We start from the raw sequence: 18,593 nt of genomic DNA, 5'->3' as shown, positions 1-18,593 counted from the left end.
TAGGTAACACCATGTAACACCCATTGAGATAGAAAAGAAATAGAGGCACTATTGTATCTGGCGAAGTTGACCGCGAGTGCCGAAACCCTTTTCGCCAATGTAGGACGCCATGACTCAGAGATGGGCGGATAACGTGGTGCCATCGAAGCGCGGTGAAATGAAATACATTATGCCTTTTGGAAAATCAACTGTCATTTGAAGTAAACAAAGGAAGGATAGATGGCGTTGCAAATTCTGCCCATCTCCGCTTTCATACATGCGTGGGGGGGGGGGGGGATGAAATTTCTCGGTTAAAAACAGGGGTGCCTTAACCATAGATATAAGAAATGTATATAAAGGTCTAAATAAATTTCGGGGCGTCTAAGCACGGACTGTAAATTTTAGAGGACCGGTATTCCCGAGGTATTTTACGCCCCGTTCACCGATCAGGCTGACGGAAGTCGCTCAAGGTCATTAACTAAAGCGCTTGTCTTTCGGTCGGCCAGATTTCCAGATAACATGCGTGGGGGAGGGGGGGGGACTAGCTCTATGCCTGGTACAAATGACCTTGACGGACTCTCTCTCTCTATTTTCGAAGTGATTGATGCGCGGGGAAACCAAAATTCTACAGGGGAAGGCAACGCTTTACTCGTCCTCTAAAATTTACAGTCCGTGGTCTAAGCCTAACATAAAACACGGAATTGACACCTAGCAGACACCGAGGAAGGCACGTGACCAAGAGCTCTCTTAGCATTTTAGTACTAAGTGCTTGACCTTTCCGCAGGCGGAAGTCTTTCGACACCATCTGTTGGTGACTTTTAGTATAATTTTTAAGCAGGAGACAATGGCTCTCGCGACGATAGCACGAGCTTTCTTACCGATAGATAGCGCTTTATAAGGATAGCCTGCAGAAATTACGCGTTTCTGCTAGCTGTCACCTCCGCATTCACTCCCTTTGAAATATTTTATCTAGACCTTTATATACGTTTCCTATATCTATGGCCTTAACGCGGTAATCTTCCCTCTATTTCTTTTCTCTCTCTATGGTAACACCCAAAGACTATATATACGCTTCGTTTTCTAGACAGGCATGTTCCTAGGAAAAACCTGTTAACACCTCTGTAGCACTGTAAAAGCTGGGGTAATATTTTGACCCAAGGCTAGAAGCGCCACTAGTAACACAGCTCAAGCTAGGGGAAAATTTTGACCAGCGTCGAGATGGAGCCACAATCGGTATGCAAGTTGAGCCATAGAACACGCCTGTCTAGTAAGCGAAGCATATATATAGTCTTTGGGTAACACCATTAAATTTTGTTCTAAAAAACAAAACAACCAATAGCATGCCGGGAGTAGTGGCTCACTAATGTAATTCCAGGCGTCCGGGAGGCAGAGTTTGTGGATGGTCGTGTGAGGACGACTACCAATTCCCCAACGGGTGGTTGGAATACTTCCGCCACGGGTGTCCCCACCCCTGTCCCCACGTATCCCCCCGTTGGCGTGGCCGTTACACATATCTCGCCCTGATTAAAGGGCAACGCAAGTGGTCATGCAGGGGGGAACTATGTTTTCTTCAACAAGCCGTAAGTAGGTTTTCCAAGGATGATTTTATACAGCGCGAAAGCCTTATTCTCCTTGGTGAAGCCACGTGGCGCAATTTCGCTCTCATTCGCGAATATTTCGATTTTCTTCGCTGAGTTAGCTCGCAACATAGACCATTGTCTTTGATGGATTTTGCGTAAAAACCGCGAGAGGCGCATTTATACAAAATAAATTCGGCAAATATGGTTCTCCTTTTTTTACTATAAGATAATTTACCCCCCTGCATGGTCACTTGCGTTGCCCTTTAATCAGATGGTGTTTCGCCGGGCTCGCGGTCTTCTCAGACTCAATCAGCCCTTTCTTCCTTGAATAAAAAAAAAACAATAGCATGAACCAATAGTGAATTCTAAAAAACTTGGCAAGCGCCAAGGCTTAACGATATCGATGAATTTTTATCGATTTATTTAGCTATAGTAATTTCACAATTTTTCTTCTTAGCCAACTAGGCTACTACTATTTAAATTTCATTTTACGTATAAAATATTTTATTAAACTATACTTTAATTCCCTTTGAATTTGACCTCTAGAAAATTTGTTGTCTGCTAAACAAGTTATCAAAATGGCGGGAGATTTTGTACTAGGAGGAATTGGTAATTCTAAAGTTATTGCAAATGCACTTCAAATTGATTTAGATAGGCTTCGAAAATTAGTAAGAAAATATATTGATAATCATCAATATCACTCGGCTTTGTTCTGGGCTGACAAAATTATGTCCTTTTCGAATCGTGCCACTGAAGATGTGTTTTGGTTCGCTCAATGTCTTTATCTAACAAAGCAATATCACAGAGCTGCAACCTGCTTAAGATCACAAAAGCTTTACAAAACAGATTTGGCGTGTGCCTATTTAGCAGCAAGAAGTCATTACGCTGGAAAAGAATTTAAAGAAGCTCTGGAAATCTTGGATTCGATTGTGGATGATGAAAACAAAGCTCCCAATTCGTCAAATTTGCTCCTAAATTTAAGTAACGAATCTCCTGAAACAAGCAATGAACTTCAAAGTTCACTACTTTTGTTGAAAGGCCAAGTTTTAGAAGCAATGGATAATAGAGGGTTAGCAGCTGATTGTTATAAAGAGGCTTTACAAAAAGATATATTTTGCTACGAGGCTTTCTACGCCTTGGTTCAACATCACATGCTTTCAAAAGAAGAAGAAGAATCCCTACTTAAGTCTCTGTCAAGTTCAAAATCTCCTTCTAAAGAAGATGGGGACTTGGTACAGTTTCTTTATGAAATGCAGTTGAAGAAATATGATAAGCCTTGCAAACTTGTTGTCCCAGCACAACTAGCCTCGTTGCAAAATAACATGGATTTGGCTACAAGTATGGCTGAAAGACATTATTATAACTGCGATTATCAGCAGTGCTTTCGTATAACCAGCAATGTGATGAACAAAGATCCATTTCACACACAGTGTTTACCAATTCATATATCTTGTTTAGTGGAATTGAGAAAATCTAATGCTCTGTTTTATTTGGCTCATAAACTAGTAGATTTATACCCAGATAATGCGATTTCATGGTTTGCTGTTGGTTGTTATTATTTACTAATAAAGAAAACTGACTCAGCCCGTCGCTACCTTAGTAAGGCAACTACATTAGACAGAGTTTTTGGACCTGGTTGGCTAGTTTATGGTCACTCTTTTGCAGTCGAAAATGAGCACGATCAAGCTATGGCTGCATACTTTAAAGCTTCCCAATTAATGAAAGGTTGCCATTTACCATTACTATATATTGGTTTAGAGTATGGCCTTACCAATAATGTTAGACTTGCTGAAAAGTTTTTTACTCAAGCTTTAGCTATCGCACCTGAAGACCCGTTTGTATTGCACGAATTAGGAGTAGTGGCTTTCCAAAGTGAAGAATATGAGGTGGCTGAAAAGAAATTTCTGGGTGCCTTGGAGCAAGTTCAAAATAGTGGAGAGAAAGTACTACCGGAGAAATGGGAGCCTTTACTGAATAACTTAGGACATACCAGCAGGAAACTAAAGAAATACATTCAGGCACTAGAGTACCATCAACACGCATTAGTCTTACTGCCCCAAAATTCCTCTACATATTCTGCCATTGGATATGTTCATGCTTTGATGGAGCACTGGGCTGAAGCAGTTGAATACTTCCACAAAGCTTTGGGGTTCCAAAGAGATGATACATTCTCAACTACAATGCTTGGAAATGCCATAGAACAGCTTATGAATAACATGTCACCCTGCGACGTTCACAAAGAACTTCCCCCCCACACTACTGAGGGAAAGAAAAGTATCACTCTTTGCTTAGAAACTATTTCAGAAGTGGCTAATATTTCAATGGACATGGAAACTGATACAAGCACTAATAATATTTAAATGAATATTTTGTTAAATTTTTTATCCATTTCCTTGGATTTCTTTAAACTTACAGAAAAATTTATAAAACTGTAAAAAATATTTTCCCTAATTAGAATAAATTATAAAAAAAAATTGGCTTTCTTTTGTTCACTTAAAAAACTATGTTAGCTCACACTGTCTAGGGTCAGTCCCCCTATTATCGGACAGAATTATTTTTAATGATATTATACAAAAAAACTCCCACGAAAGAAAAACCAAACAAAATACATTTTTCAATAGGTGGTATCTCCATTTATATTTCAGAATAGTTAACAGCGGTGTGGGCCCCTGTGGCAAGAAGAAAGCAGCATCAAACCAGGGTCACGTTTTTTTTGTTTTAAATTAAGAAGGGGGAGAGGAAATTACTTTCCCTCCGGTTTTTGGATATTATTTTCAAGTGCTTTAGTAGTTGCCAATTATACATTCTGGGTATCAATGAAAAGACTGAATATTTCACTATAAATTTTTAAAGCAAAAATAGCTTTGCGTTTTCTTATTGCAAAGAAACAATTCGATTACGTATTGTAATTAAAACCCTATTATCGGACACGTCTTATACTAATTTTCGGATTGTCTGTCAGACATCTATCATGCCTATTAGTTCAGGGAAATAAGGATTTAACATAAAAAAATTATAAACAAGGGAAAATAAACTGGAATCGATTCATTAAATTAAGTTAAATAAGGGGGGAGGACATTTTCCGACATCAGAGGGGTGAAACCCCCCAGATAACGACCGCCCTCTAGAATATTTGGAATTTGTTTAACTTTAGGACACTACCACGAGATATTGAAATTCACGAAAACTATAAACTATTCATGTGGCCTAGCTCGCTTAGGTGGTCACTGAATAACGAAAATACAATGACCTTGAACCAAGTCGTCAAGGTCATTAAAAATTATTACTAGAACGATTAGATAAGTTACAATTAGAGAAGTGTGAACCAGATCATTTTACATCGAAATACCTGCAATGAAACCCGGTGATGTCTAGGACCAGTATCGAAGCTCTATTATTAACAGGGCCCGCAACACGCTCGAAGTCAGAACCAGTGGAAATGTAGAAAATGTCCGGTTGAAAGGCACCGGTGTCCGAAACTTAAGTTCGTGTGTCCGGTTCTTAGCTCCTAGTATCCTAACCAAAGGTACATCGTCCGATAAAAGGACCAGTGGTGTCCGATTAATTATCCAAATGTCCGATAATAGGTACTCGTACTAGCCAATTAATTTTTCAATTTAGCACTAATTTACATATTTTTTTAAAAACAATTTCGAAAGCATCTGGTCAATAATGTTCCATTTTCCATAGTTCTGAGGTTTAAAAAGGCTCTCTGCTGTTTACCATAGTTTAATTATGAATTTTCTATAAGTTGCCGATAATAGGGGGACTGACCCTACTCGAGTAACATCCACAATTTTTTTGGCTCTTAAGGCAGCAAATGTGTCACTTGAGGTTCACCCTTTATGTATAAATGATGAAATTTCCACTACTAAAGCAACAAATACTAAATGTTTTACCACGAAAGGATAACCAGTTTGTTTCTAATTTAATGTAATTTAAAAATCAACTGCAAACGAATTTACTACTACACTAAAAACAAAGGTTTTCCCCTAGACAAAATTTCAGGAGATTTCCCACACCAATTCAATACCCACCAGTTATTTTCGCATATTATTGAAATACCAAAACTTAATCTTCTTGGTTAAAACCATGATACTTTTTATATAAATATATTCATAATTTACAAAAACATACAAAATAAAATAACAAATTATTTACCTACATGTATGTTTTATGTATTTGGATGAAACTCATTGAAAATAAATTCTGGAAACTGTTTTGTGAACATCTATAAAAAAATTTTGCTATTTTATAACAATACTATTAATCTTAATAATTGCTGAAAAGAAGAAACTAACTTTTCTTTCAATTTTCCCATACCAAGAAAGACCTTCAACCAAAGCCAAGACGTTTATGACATCAGGTGGAAATTCAGCTATTCTACCTCCAGTGCTAATACATCAATTTTACTTTTTAATTTAAATATTAAATTAATAATATAATTAATATTATCATTTTCCTCACGTTGGTAAAGGCTCAATCATAGATCGTACATATTGAGCTAAATAGGCAATAAATTGGGTTGTTGTGTCTTGATGGAATTGTCGAAGCAATGTCAAAATACCGGCAACAAATGGCAGGCCATCTATGCATTCACTGCCTTTTTTACTAATTAAACCACCTGAGATATAGGACAGAGTAATTTAAAGGATAAAAAATAAAAACTATCCACATTTAAATTTTACCCAAGTTTTTAGCGTAAGTCATTTTGGACAGCTGGGATATTGTAAACAGAAATAGGAAAAGAGCCAAATTTGGGAATGTCTTCGTGGTAATATATATCTATTAAAAAACCACAATGAAAAATATATGTAAAACATTGAAAAATATCATGCTTTGCAACAAAAAATACTTTGGCTAAAGGACTTGATATACCGCCCCATTCCAAATAAGAAGTTAACTCAAACATGAGTGGGTTCTCTTCCTTAGGATATGGTTTGCTTGGATCCTTATAATGCTCTTCCACATCAGCCAGCAGAGTACTGATTCAAGACGAATAAATTATAAAATTATTAGAAAGACATAAAAAACAAATCTTACTCGTTCATAGTTTGCAAAGCACTGCCTAAATGTTTAGAGTCAAATTTGCAAGTAGTATTTAGTTCGTGAGTAATTTCACACTTCAAAACTTGCATGTGACCAACTTTTAAAATGGTGTCTAGAAAAGTACTCCAAGCTTTTGAAGATCTAGTTATAGCTTGCCCATAAACTCTATTTGGTTGATCTGATACGAATAGACGTATGGTAATTATTTTTTGTTATAAATGGAGGAGATGTGTAATTAACAAAAATTTACTTATAATTCCAGTGATGGGCTGTAAACTATTTTGTAAACTCGACAGATGCTCAAGCCAATTTTTATCATTGATTGTTTGTTCGATGTTTTTAATAATAGCTTGAAGTTCCGTGACAACCATGAAAGATAACAACCTATCTAAACCAGTTAATCCAGGTGTACCCACACTTTTCTAGAAGCATAAGATGGTATAAAATTGTACCTACACATATAAAAGTAATTTTAAAATATAACCAATACTTGAATAAGTGAAAGTAGTCTTATGTTTGTGATTTCAATATGAGTTTTGGCATCAAACCATGCTTTTGATTTTTCCACAAAAATTGCAACTCTAGGAAATGGTAAACCAATTAAAACTGGAGAAATGAATATGTATTGTGTGAAAAACAATCTACTTTGGATCGGTGATTCGTAGAAGTTCCCTCGCTAGTCTACCAATAAAATTAACAGAAACCGAATCTGTGGGAAGATAGTTTGGAATGGGAATTGTTCTTGACTGGTACACGCTTTGCCAATCTTGGACCTTCAATAAAAAGTAAGAGAATCAATAAGAGCACGATAAGAAGAAAATCAAATCTTGTTACCTTGTGCCTAAGAAAAGCATTACATTGTTGTTCAACATTGTAATTGATAATTCTAGACATTTCTTCTTGCCAAATTTTGAGACCATATATACTAACATAATCTTGTATATATTCAAAGGACCTTCTATAACCATCCATCACCTGACTTAAGGCTTCCAATTTCTGGGCTAATTCATTTGACTGCAAAAATTACAGACTTATTGAAATGCCACCATTTAAAATACTATGCGAAAAGCTATATCAAATACTTTGGCTTTAGGACTAAAAACTAGTCCTTGGTGGAGAGCAGCTGCAACTTGAAGAACAAGTTCTTTGCGAATACCATCTTCTAAGAGCTGTTTCGGATCAACTTGAATAATCCCAACTAAGGTTCGCTTCATCATGAGAATTCCTTCAGTAAAGACTGATATATCGCAGGTTAATTTTGCCACCTACCAAAGATAATTAACTCTTAAAATTAAATTTCTTAACTTGTAAAAATAAATTATGAAAATAACATACTTCGTATCTTTCATCAAGTTGAGAATAAACTTTCAGTTGATCCTTCATAAGCCGAGTTGGAACTTCTTTTATTTTATTAGTTTGCAAATGAATTATTCGAGCTAAAAGGCCAAACATAGTTTCTGGGATAATATGAAGGACTTTGCGCACATAAGCCACCAGTTCACTTGAATAATACTGTGAAACTGACATCAGGTCGGGGCTACCAGCTTGATTGATTCGAAGCAATGGCAGATCCAAAGCTGAGGCTAACTTTAAGAAAGTAGCTCTAAGCTTAATCACCAGAGACGGATCACTTTTTACTCCCCCTTGCATAAATTGAGTATAGCTGTAAAAGGAATACCAAGAATATGATCAAGTTCCTTCTCAAATACAAACTATTCCCTAAAAGTCACTAACCTGTCAATTATTTCCCAAGCATAAGATAGATCAGCTACTATTTGCAGTGTAATTAACATATCTTCTTTAATATTACTGGTTCGAAGCATTTGGTGGAGAAATTTTCTAGTGTCCACTAAGAACTGCTTGACTTGCAAGTTACTCTCAAGTTGATGAAATTCTTGGACTTCCTCTAAGGCTTGGATTAATTGAACCATCTTCCTTCCAGTGGCAGTTTCGTCTTCGTAGCTTAAAGAATCAATTTGCTTAGACATCTCCGTAAACCACGCTTGCAGATTTTCTAAAAACCAAATTAAATTGTAGTATTTGTTTTGCCAAATCTTTGACGAAAATTCCAATTCACACACCATTCTTTTCAACCCTCGTTAATGGTTTGGTTCCAGAGAATACTTCAGCCAGTTCCGACATTCTCTCTGTAGCTTCATGCTTATACGTTTTCCAGTTACTATGTTTTTCATTCAGAAGTTTTTTGAAAACCTATATAAGCGATTGAAATACATTAGATTTTAGATTAACAAAAGCATTACAAAAACAAAGTGATAATCAAAGGTAATTGTGATTTACCTCTTTTAATTTTAACTCAAACTGTGCTGTGAACAGAAGTAACTGAAAGACTTTTAATGCTTTATATTTACTATCAAGAATTACTTGGTCCCTTATTTGACGACACCTTTTATTAGCTTCAGCGCCTAATTAAAAAAAATGTAAATAAGATGTATTATAGATAAATTTAATTAAGCATCGTTACTAGGTGAAAGGTTGACTGTGTGTAGCAATAACCATCTCAAAGTTACATTGCACTCTCGATCAATATTTAAAAGCTTTAAAGAACTATCCAGAATTAACTCTTCATTTAGAACTCCTTCTTTCAAAAGCTGCTGAACTTGAGGTATAAGTTTGGACAATCGATATTGGTGCTTCGAAGCTTGTTCCTTCACATTAGCAGTTTCTAAAGTGTTATTCAAAGCTAGTTTGGCAGCTTTGTAAGGTTCCCAGGCGTCAATTAAATTAACAGTCATTCCCATGTAGACACTTATAACCCAATTATCAGGGAAAAAACGATCTACAATTTCTCTCATTTTAGCGTGTTGGTTATGCAAGATGTCAGGCGCAAAGTATAGGCAAACATATAACATCGCCGCTTGCGTGGCTAACGCAGTGCTTCGATGCTCCGGAAAGGGAAAAGCCGCAATCTATATAAAATGAACTTTGCATGTAACACTTTTATTGAACTTACGGAACCAAATATTCCAAATAGTTTACTTGATTATAAATATCATCAGATCGCAATCTGCCTATCACCATGCTGATGAATGATTGCTTAATCGGCACTCTCCTATTAAATAACAAAATATAACCTTTCCCATTTCTAAGGAAATATTTTTAAGGAATTACCTAAAAAATTCTTCGGGGTAGTTAGGTGGTCGTTTACCCCCTGGTCCTGAGCTATAGCCTGTGCTTCTTAGGAGTTGGCAAACATCATCAATATTTGAATCCGAGCTATAACGTTGTGCACTGTAATTGAAATTATTTTAAATGAGTTACTTTTATTTATTTTAATAATCTATCCATTATACCTGTATCTATAATACGACACGAGCATTCTTTCTCGTACAATTCCTTCAATTTCCTTATCAACCACTAAAAGCATAACGGCACAAAGGAACAACAGCTCACACTACAATGAGAAAAAAAGTTATTTTACATTAAAAATAACTTTAAAATAAGTGTTTTTTGGATCAACCCACCAAAAGCTGTTTGCCTTCTTCTTTGACCAAAACTGATTCAAGACTTTGTTGAATATAGACACCTTCATCAAGTTCTTCTAAATATCTGAAATTATTACAGAACTTTAAAATCTAACAAACTGACTATCTTAATGATAAATATACATACCTATTTAAATCTATTATATACTTATGGATGCTTTCAAAGGCCAGGTAAAACCTTGTTAAAATTTCTATATAATTTTCCCTAAATTCTTCGTCACGATCTTGAAGTTGCTAAATATATCAAATATTTTACCCTTTTTTTTTACAAGTAGAAGGTATCTTAAGTATAAGATTTACGGGGTTTGATTCCAGTCGATTGTCAAAGTAGGCAGCCATTTTAAAATAGCTGAAATCATAGAGAACATCGGTATATTTTTGTTGGTCCATTTTGTTGTTCAATTTGAAAACGGAAGGCACAACATCCGATAAACGCAGTAGTTCACTGATGATAGCATTTCCTCTGGAGACAAGACGCAATAAGTTTTGCCCACAGGCATTGTTTTCTGCTAGAAAATCTACCATTTTTCTAAAAATAAATTATCCAAATATTAGGTAAATACGATTGTCAAACCAAAAAGGGGCGTGTCATTTTCTTTTGAGTACATTGACCAAGGCTTAATAAACTAATAGCATACACTTTTATGACTTTATATTTCTTTACTTTCGTTTGGCTAACCAAATTAAATAAAGTTTTGTGTTAATTTTACAAAGTAAAAAATTATTTACCCCAAACGACTAGTAAATTACGATGAAGTTAATGAATTTTAGATGTTTTTGAAAGGGAAGTCTTTTTTGTTAGATTTTGCATTAACTAGAGAAAAAATTGCAAAATGCCATCTACCGCAAGAAAATTACAATGATGCGGCTAAACTATTGGGAACTCAGCATTCGGCGGCGATTACAAGATTTAGTATGTATGACGTAACATACATTTTCGGCGGCGTATAACAATCCGAAATGGCGACGACCATGCGAGTTCTCACTCAAACCGCAGCAGCTGGTAATTATATTTAAATTTCAGTTTTAATGAAATCTTTTAGAGCGAAATTATACTATTACAGATAGAAATTAACCTTAAATGTATAGGAAATGTTTACATTTAACGAAGTGCATTGCGTTTAGACTAATCTGTAACTCTGCCAGAAAATGCCCTTCCCCCACAATGATCTTCAGCTTTATTTATGCTATGCCTGACCTTCAAGAAATTGTTTTAAAAGTGTGTAAACAGGAAAATAATATAAACCAGTTGAAGAACACCTTTTTAAAATTAATTGCACTTTTTTAAGTGTTTAAAGATTTATATGTTTAAAAAATTGATGTAATACTAGGTTCCAAATTCCCTTTGATAGGAGAGACGTTATCAGCCCACTTTGACATGCTTTTGTATTGATTAGCGACATATCTATCTATTGACCCTTCATAATAGTATTAACTAAATGTGTACTTGTAAATGATAATATAGTTGCTGCACGGTATACAACAATCAGAACAGTTTACACTAAAACTAGGGAAAACTTGATGATCGGAAAGCAAAGTAGAATAATTTGTCAAGGATTTACTGGAAAGCAAGTATGTTAAACACGCATTTAACTTAGTATGATGTTTTTAATACATGTCAAATATTTTTAAGGGTACTTTCCACAGCAAGCAAGCTATTGAATATGGAACAAACATGGTTGGCGGTGTCTCTCCGGGAAAGGGTGGGCAAACACACCTGGGACTTCCAGTATTTAATAACGTGAAAGAGGTAAATTACTTTTAAGCATCCGGTATTTAATTTACAAAATAATTGAATAATAAAACTGTTTCTTATAAGGCAATGGCTGGTACTGGAGCTACTGGGACAGTTATATATGTACCAGCACCAGGTGCTGCAGCTGCTATTATGGAAAGTTTAGATGCGGAGATTCCATTAATAGTTTGTATTACCGAGGGAATTCCTCAGCAAGACATGGTCAAGGTTAAACAACGTCTAGTTAAGCAATCTAAGTCAAGATTAATTGGACCTAATTGCCCTGGAATCATTAAGGTATGGCTTCATTAGTAGCCAAATCTAGCGATAGTTATTCCTTTCTCATTCAAAGCCTGGAGAATGCAAAATAGGCATTATGCCTGGTCATATTCATCAAAAGGGAAAAATTGGTATAGTTTCACGGTCCGGAACATTAACCTATGAAGCAGTACACCAAACAAGTCAAGTAGGATTAGGTCAAACACTATGTGTTGGTATTGGAGGGGATCCCTTCAACGGAACAGATTTTATAGATTGTTTGGAAGTATTCCTAAAAGACCCTGAAACAAAAGGTCCTTGTATATATATTAACTTGTTTGATTCAATACTAAACATGAATTTCTCAACTTTCTAAGGAATCATTTTAATTGGAGAAATTGGTGGTGGAGCAGAAGAAAATGCTGCAGAATACTTGAAAAAACATAATTCTGGTGCAAATGCCAAACCAATAGTATCGTTTATCGCTGGGCTTACAGCACCACCAGGAAGGAGAATGGGACACGCGGGAGCAATTATTGCGGGTGGCAAAGGTGGAGCCCAGCAAAAAATTGAGGCTTTAGAAGATTGTGGAGCTGTTGTTACAAGATCACCAGCACAAATGGGAGCATGTATGCTAGAGGTATTGACCCCTCTCTTATTGTCACTAGGATTTAAAGCACTAATTTTTTTTTTCTAACTAGGAAATGAAGAAACGTGGCCTTGCATAGAAAAAGCTCAGCATTTAGAGTTTTTTAACATCAAGATTGATTAAAGTATACTCCGTAACTCGCCCTTTGAAATTTCTATTTCAATTCCATTATGGATTAAATAATTTACCAAAAGACTATATGTTCAAAATTAGAATTAAAAAAAGGCTTTTTATAATGGTTATGAAAAGGAATTAATGTTCTTTCCCTTTGTGTTTAAAATCAATGTGAAAAATGAAATGTTACAAAGCGCTATATTTTGCGCGAGTTAATTTGGCACTCTTGGGTCAATTAATGTCAAATTGCTAGTACTATAGATATTAATAAATTTGTTTTAAGAAAATATTTAATTTGTTTCCCAAACAGGTGAAATATTTGTTTACTTCAACTTTTAATTAACAAATTATTATACACATGACAGACACTACCATTTCCCTCCTTTCTTTTTCTTCTTTTTGTGAACTGGTTGGGGTCGCTGTTGCCTTGGTCCTTTGGGAGAAGGTTGAGTAGCTTGTCCTTGACCAGGACGAGGTGAAGTTGGATTGGTCCCTTTGGTGATATCCCTAAAGAGCAGCCCATAAATTAATTTAGAAAAACCGAACCAAAAATAAAAACTTACAAATTATCCATAGCTGCTCCGCTAACAGCTCCTTGAGTACCTTTACCTATAAGCAAATTAGTTTTTAAAATCAATCCAATTTTTCGACTAAAATTTTATATTGTGGACTTACCAACTCCGCTAGCTCCCCTTCGGTCTTTTCTTTTCTTAAACGCAGTTCTTTCTCTTTTTGGAAGCCATCTTTCTGGATCAGGGTCAACATTTGGATCGTAATTCTTGGGCAACTTCCCTAAAGGAAATAGATAAACTTGTTTTATAAAGTTTCAAGTGAAGTAATAAACCAAAATGGACATACCCTTCTTTCTCTTTCTCTTCTTCTTGAGAATAAGCTCTCCACTTGCAGCTGGAGTTGCAGGACTGGGTTCTCCTTTGCCTGTTTTCTTAATATATTTAACCCCCATTGTCCAGTTGGCCGTTTCGAGAGATTCTGCATCAACTCTTTCACAAATCTCTTCAATTGATGGAAGGTTTTTGCTTACTCTAAAAATTTGTACAAATAAGTTTAAGAAATTGATAATTGGTAAGATTCTTAATACTGAACTCTTTAGCTTTTGCAGGATCAATTTGAGAGTAGGCAGAAATTAATTGTGCTAAAATTTTAGAATCCTTAGGATTGGCTCTAAAATAAAAACATCATTAATGTATGCTAATAGCTGTGACAAATTGCTTAAAGTACATACTTCCTTTGCTCTTCTAACAACGCAGCAGCTTCTTTAGCTTCTCCATGTCTCAAATGGAATTGAGAACTTTCGTGAACTAATAAAGCTAAGGCGGGGCTAGAAGGCTAAAAGTGAAATAATTTAGGTATGTGAAAAAATTTAGAAAAATTAAAAATTACCATTTTTAATTTCTCTTAATTTTTTCACATACCTTATTCTTCTTATACCACGCTACAGCTTCTTTCAAAACTGCACTAGCAGAGTCCTTGTCTTCTTGACTCAGATACAACGTAACCAAGGAAGATATCTAAAAGAAATTTATACTAAAACAACCTGGAAAATTCGAAACTCAAAAAATAATTAAAGCTTTAACTTACAACTCCAGGACTCTTTGCGGCATCTCCCAAAGATTTCAAAACATTACAGGCATCATTAACATGACCTTGCATCAGCAGTAATTGAACCAAAGTGAAAGAAATGGCTGTTGATTGTTCAGGGTTAGCAGTCGCATATTGCTAAAGAAATGATGTTGATACATTTGATAAGAAATAAACTTGAAAATATTTCAGTTTATTGAGTTGATTGTACAATCTCTCTGAACCCTTTTCGCATGTTCCCCTAGTGGTTTTTATTATACATATACTTACTCTTAGAATATTGGTGGCTTCCTGCGTGTTCTTTTCTCGGCATAGCAGAGCAGCGTGAATGAGAGTAGCTTGAGCAGATATACTAGGAAATTCCTTCTTTATTTTATCCAATTGTTTTTTACACAAATCTAACTGGTTAGTGTGAAGTAAAAGTAGACAATTGTTGAGTCCAATGGCACAGCGCTGACTGAAGGTTAATTTGGAATCCAAACTATCTCCAATAGCAGATTTCATTCTTTTCTTTGACTCAAAGACATTTTGATCCTTATTAATAGCTACAATATTGTTGGAAGCAACAGCTACTACCGCAACATCCGATGGCCTAAAATAATGCAGGATAATAATGTTGATTATAAATGAATATAAGAAAAATTTAAAACAACATTTACTTATTTTTTAAAACCATATTATATTGTTTCAAAGCCTGATCAATTTTTGACTGCATGTGCAAAGCATATCCTAACTGCGTTCTAAAACGGTTTAATTTAATATATAAAGGATGTTAAATTGATCTATGGAAAATGTTCATTTAACCTAATAATTCCCAACTCTTCTTCAATTTCATCTTCTGGTGTGTCTTCCTCCTCTAAAGTTTTCCTACAAAGTTCTGAAATAAAATACAGATATTTAACAAGGGATTACTACTATATAAATTGAATTTAAGTCACCTTCAGCAGCTTTTAATTTAGCAATTGCCTCTGGAAATTTATTTTGTCCGAGCAAAGAACACGCATTATTATAGCAAAGCTCGTATGTATGCTCTCGAAGTTGAGGAGCATTTTTGAACTAATTAAACAATTAAACAATAAGAATGAGTGTGTTTTTAGTTAATAAATATAAACATTACACTTTGTTTATTATCAACACTAAGACTAGCAATAACGGCAGCTAAATTTGTTTCCCGTTCATCTTCATAATCATCTTCAGAGTTTTTGATGAGATTACGATAAGTATCGAAACAATCCTCATATTTTTCTAGCCTATAAAGCTATAATAATTCATGTTAATCTCCACCCTTCGCAAATTATGAAAAAAATAGACAATTACCACTTGTGCCAACAGTTCTTGCTCACGAAATGACGGATTTGAAAGTCCTTTCAATAAAGAATAGGCTTCGTTAACTCTATTCAAACGATACAAGCAATATGCTCGCTCAAACACCAAATCGCTACAATAAAAAATTACAGAATTTCTTAAATGAGTTTGAGATGGTTTGACCTTTGACGGGTGAGTGTCCAATTGAAGGACAATTTACATTGAAGCTCACAACTGACATACTGTTTACTGAATCTCATAAGAAAAAAAACAGCATATTAACTTACATAGACCATCTTGTTTTTCATAACATTTAAAACTATCTAAATTCTATGAATTTCCTTATGAGTCTTATCAATTGTTTTTAAAAATGATGTCCACTCACTCGCATACTTCAATTGCCAGTATTTGTTAAATAAAATAAAAATTAACAGAAACTACTGCAGAATTTATCAATCCCATAATGGCAAAATATCTAAAGTCTTTGACAAGTTGGGGTCAAAAATGATTGGCGTTTTCATTTTCAGGACATAGAGATAGTTTGTTCAAAGGCCAATTGAAGCTTGTTATAAATCAAAGTATGGTACCTGGATAGATTTGGGGTTTTAGCTAATGCTTTTACAGCTTCATCAAACTGCGACGATTGAATGTGACAAACAATTTTGCAATGAAATGCTTTATCATCTTCTGGTGATTCTTTCAATACTATTTAATAAAGTATAACATTATTAGAGTTACACACAATCTTCATTTTCATCCATTATGCATATGGAAAAGCAAGGCTTAAAGAAAACCACGATTTCGTACTTTTATTTACTGTTTTCAGAGCCCGGTCATATTCACTACTTTGACAATAACGATTTAAATCGGTGTACAAATTGGAAACTGATACATTCTTTTGGTTAGCCATTACACTGTAAAAACACCACCTTAAATAAATCGAGGACAAGTAGCTACGATCACAAGACGGTTCAAGCTAGGAGCAACCATAGAGATAGAAAAGAAATAGAGGGAAGATTACCGCGTTAAGGCATCCCTGTTTTTGACCGGGAAAATTCATCCCCCCCACGCATATATGAAAGCGGAGATGGGCAGAATTTGCAACGCCATCTATCCTTTCTTTGTTTACATCAAATGACAGTTGATTTTCCAAAAGGCATAATGTATTTCATTTCACCGCGCATCGATGGCGCCACGTAATAGGTTATAGTTTATAGGTTATAGGTTATTTTATTGCCGTACTAGTACACTCTGTTGTAACAGAGCGGCTCCCTAGGAAGCGCAGCAAAATTAAAATCTGCCCATCTCAATGGCTTCCTACATTGGCGAAAAGGGGGTCGGCACTCGAGTTAACTTCGCCAGATACATTAGTGCCTCTATTTCTTTTCTATCTCTATGGGAGCAACAAACACAGCACGGTTCAATGGCTTTAACGTATTTATTTTTTGTAAAACCAAAAATTAGTGTCAGCCTGTTGGCCTTATACATCACATTACAATTTTACACAGCAGTAACGCAAAAGCAAAAGAAAACGGACAAAATTAATAGGCTAATAGCATATGTAACATAATCAGTCATAAGTATGCCATAAAAGCATTTTCTTTAATGCAACTTTGTTTACTGGATAGGATGCAAATTACGTCATTTCCGACTCCGTGGCGAAAAACGCGTCATCAGCCTAAGGTGGATGCACCCATAGCCTACGCGCGCGAAATTTCGCGGGCAAATAGCGTCGCGTCGCTTGACTTAAATAGAATGGAAGTCATGGCGCATGGGCGCGTGCGCAAAAATTCGCAGGCGAAATCGCTTGCGAACCGGGGCCTTTACTGATGGGAAACGAAAGTTAGTGAAGTATTTCTCACGTGTTTCTAATTGTGTTGCCATTTTTGGGTCCACTTAGTGTATGTTCCGTGTGAAATAAGGTCTCATTAAATTTTTTTTTTATATCTGAATGTTATAGAGAGGCATACTTAGGAGTAATTATGTTACATATGCTAATAGTAACCCACAAAACCGTTAAAAGAGCTAGCATTTCCACAACCAAAAATGCCCATAACTCCAGCTGTTCATTTCCACAACCACGGCCAACTTCGATCGCGCGTACCGCGCTTTAGCGGCCCCGTCAATTGCCTCGCATCTAATGTTAATTTGTGTGTATGAATAATCCCGATAGGGACGCTACATACGACCAAGGATTCTATATTAAAATATAGAATCCTTGATACGACCAAAAACCTACAGTAACTATCACTAAAGGCGGGGAATACAAGCGAAATCGCGGAAAAATGTTTTTTCTTCAGTTTTCCACTTTCCTATTTAGAAAAAACAACGTATAGTAAGTTAAACTATCTTTTCGCAATATATTTATGTATAAAAAATATTAAATGAAGAAAAAGAGACCCGTTTTTTACGCGAAGGCGCCATATTAGAATACATAGTTTTGAAGGCTGTAGAGGTGTTTAGAACGTTTTGACGCGTAAATAATGTCTCTCTTAAAATTTATAAATATATATATATATATATATATATATATATATATATATATATATATATATATATATATATATATATATAGCAAATTCACGAGTTTATGCTAATAGCTTAGGTAGTATTTTCTGTAAATCTAATTAGTTTTAAGAGTAAGAATCTTAAAACTAATATAATTAAAGATAAAAGATGCTTAGGTACAGTCCCGGACAAAAGTTTCTGGACACTTTGTTTTTCAAATATTCCAAAAACCGTTAAGAGTAGAAAGTCGAATGATACCTTTTTGGAAATTTTAAAGAACAGAGAAACTTTTGGCTATTTTAAATTTTTAAAAT

The 18,593-nt window shown here is 35.2% G+C and overlaps 4 protein-coding genes across 4 annotated transcripts; 2 read left to right on the top strand and 2 right to left on the bottom strand.

Annotated features, from left to right (window-relative positions):
* The first annotated feature begins 1,975 nt into the window (after positions 1-1,975).
* Positions 1,976-4,015, top strand: Cdc16 (cell division cycle protein 16). The gene has a single exon (XM_090153336.1). The coding sequence runs from the start codon at positions 2,138-2,140 to the stop codon at positions 3,917-3,919; it is 1,782 nt and encodes a 593-aa protein (XP_090009462.1). The 5' UTR covers positions 1,976-2,137; the 3' UTR covers positions 3,920-4,015.
* Positions 4,016-5,623: 1,608 nt separating this feature from the next.
* Strump (WASH complex subunit strump) lies at positions 5,624-10,921 on the bottom strand. Its single transcript, XM_090181434.1, has 23 exons — positions 10,841-10,921; positions 10,412-10,640; positions 10,239-10,345; positions 10,091-10,175; positions 9,920-10,020; positions 9,738-9,857; positions 9,606-9,678; positions 9,091-9,535; positions 8,907-9,031; positions 8,690-8,819; positions 8,343-8,622; positions 7,944-8,271; positions 7,691-7,873; positions 7,443-7,622; positions 7,254-7,381; positions 7,099-7,189; positions 6,859-7,030; positions 6,603-6,786; positions 6,415-6,544; positions 6,248-6,344; positions 6,027-6,183; positions 5,861-5,954; positions 5,624-5,790 (listed from the first exon to the last, which is right to left on the bottom strand). The coding sequence occupies exons 2-23, from the start codon at positions 10,634-10,636 to the stop codon at positions 5,734-5,736; spliced, it is 3,492 nt and encodes a 1,163-aa protein (XP_090037560.1). The 5' UTR covers positions 10,637-10,640; positions 10,841-10,921; the 3' UTR covers positions 5,624-5,733.
* Positions 10,922-10,987: 66 nt separating this feature from the next.
* Positions 10,988-13,154, top strand: Scsalpha1 (Succinyl-coenzyme A synthetase alpha subunit 1). Its single transcript, XM_090180733.1, has 7 exons — positions 10,988-11,114; positions 11,577-11,683; positions 11,745-11,861; positions 11,931-12,143; positions 12,199-12,418; positions 12,482-12,744; positions 12,806-13,154. Exons 1-7 carry the CDS (start codon positions 11,072-11,074, stop codon positions 12,830-12,832), a joined length of 990 nt encoding a protein of 329 aa, XP_090036859.1. The 5' UTR covers positions 10,988-11,071; the 3' UTR covers positions 12,833-13,154.
* Positions 13,155-13,185: 31 nt separating this feature from the next.
* On the bottom strand, positions 13,186-16,746 carry Srp72 (signal recognition particle 72). Its single transcript, XM_090180732.1, has 16 exons — positions 16,579-16,746; positions 16,359-16,476; positions 15,784-15,904; positions 15,584-15,724; positions 15,405-15,522; positions 15,271-15,343; positions 15,126-15,206; positions 14,737-15,058; positions 14,467-14,604; positions 14,301-14,396; positions 14,111-14,214; positions 13,972-14,049; positions 13,726-13,910; positions 13,543-13,659; positions 13,431-13,476; positions 13,186-13,374 (listed from the first exon to the last, which is right to left on the bottom strand). The coding sequence occupies exons 1-16, from the start codon at positions 16,679-16,681 to the stop codon at positions 13,236-13,238; spliced, it is 1,980 nt and encodes a 659-aa protein (XP_090036858.1). The 5' UTR covers positions 16,682-16,746; the 3' UTR covers positions 13,186-13,235.
* Positions 16,747-18,593: the final 1,847 nt, after the last annotated feature.

This window comes from Leiobunum rupestre, chromosome 7 (genome assembly GCF_980474605.1).
Source record: "Leiobunum rupestre chromosome 7, qqLeiRupe1.1.hap1, whole genome shotgun sequence".
In the NCBI taxonomy this organism is placed as follows: domain Eukaryota; kingdom Metazoa; phylum Arthropoda; class Arachnida; order Opiliones; family Sclerosomatidae; genus Leiobunum; species Leiobunum rupestre.
The sequence above is the reverse complement of the archived record's forward strand: the minus strand, read 5'-3'. Positions and strand labels throughout refer to the sequence as shown.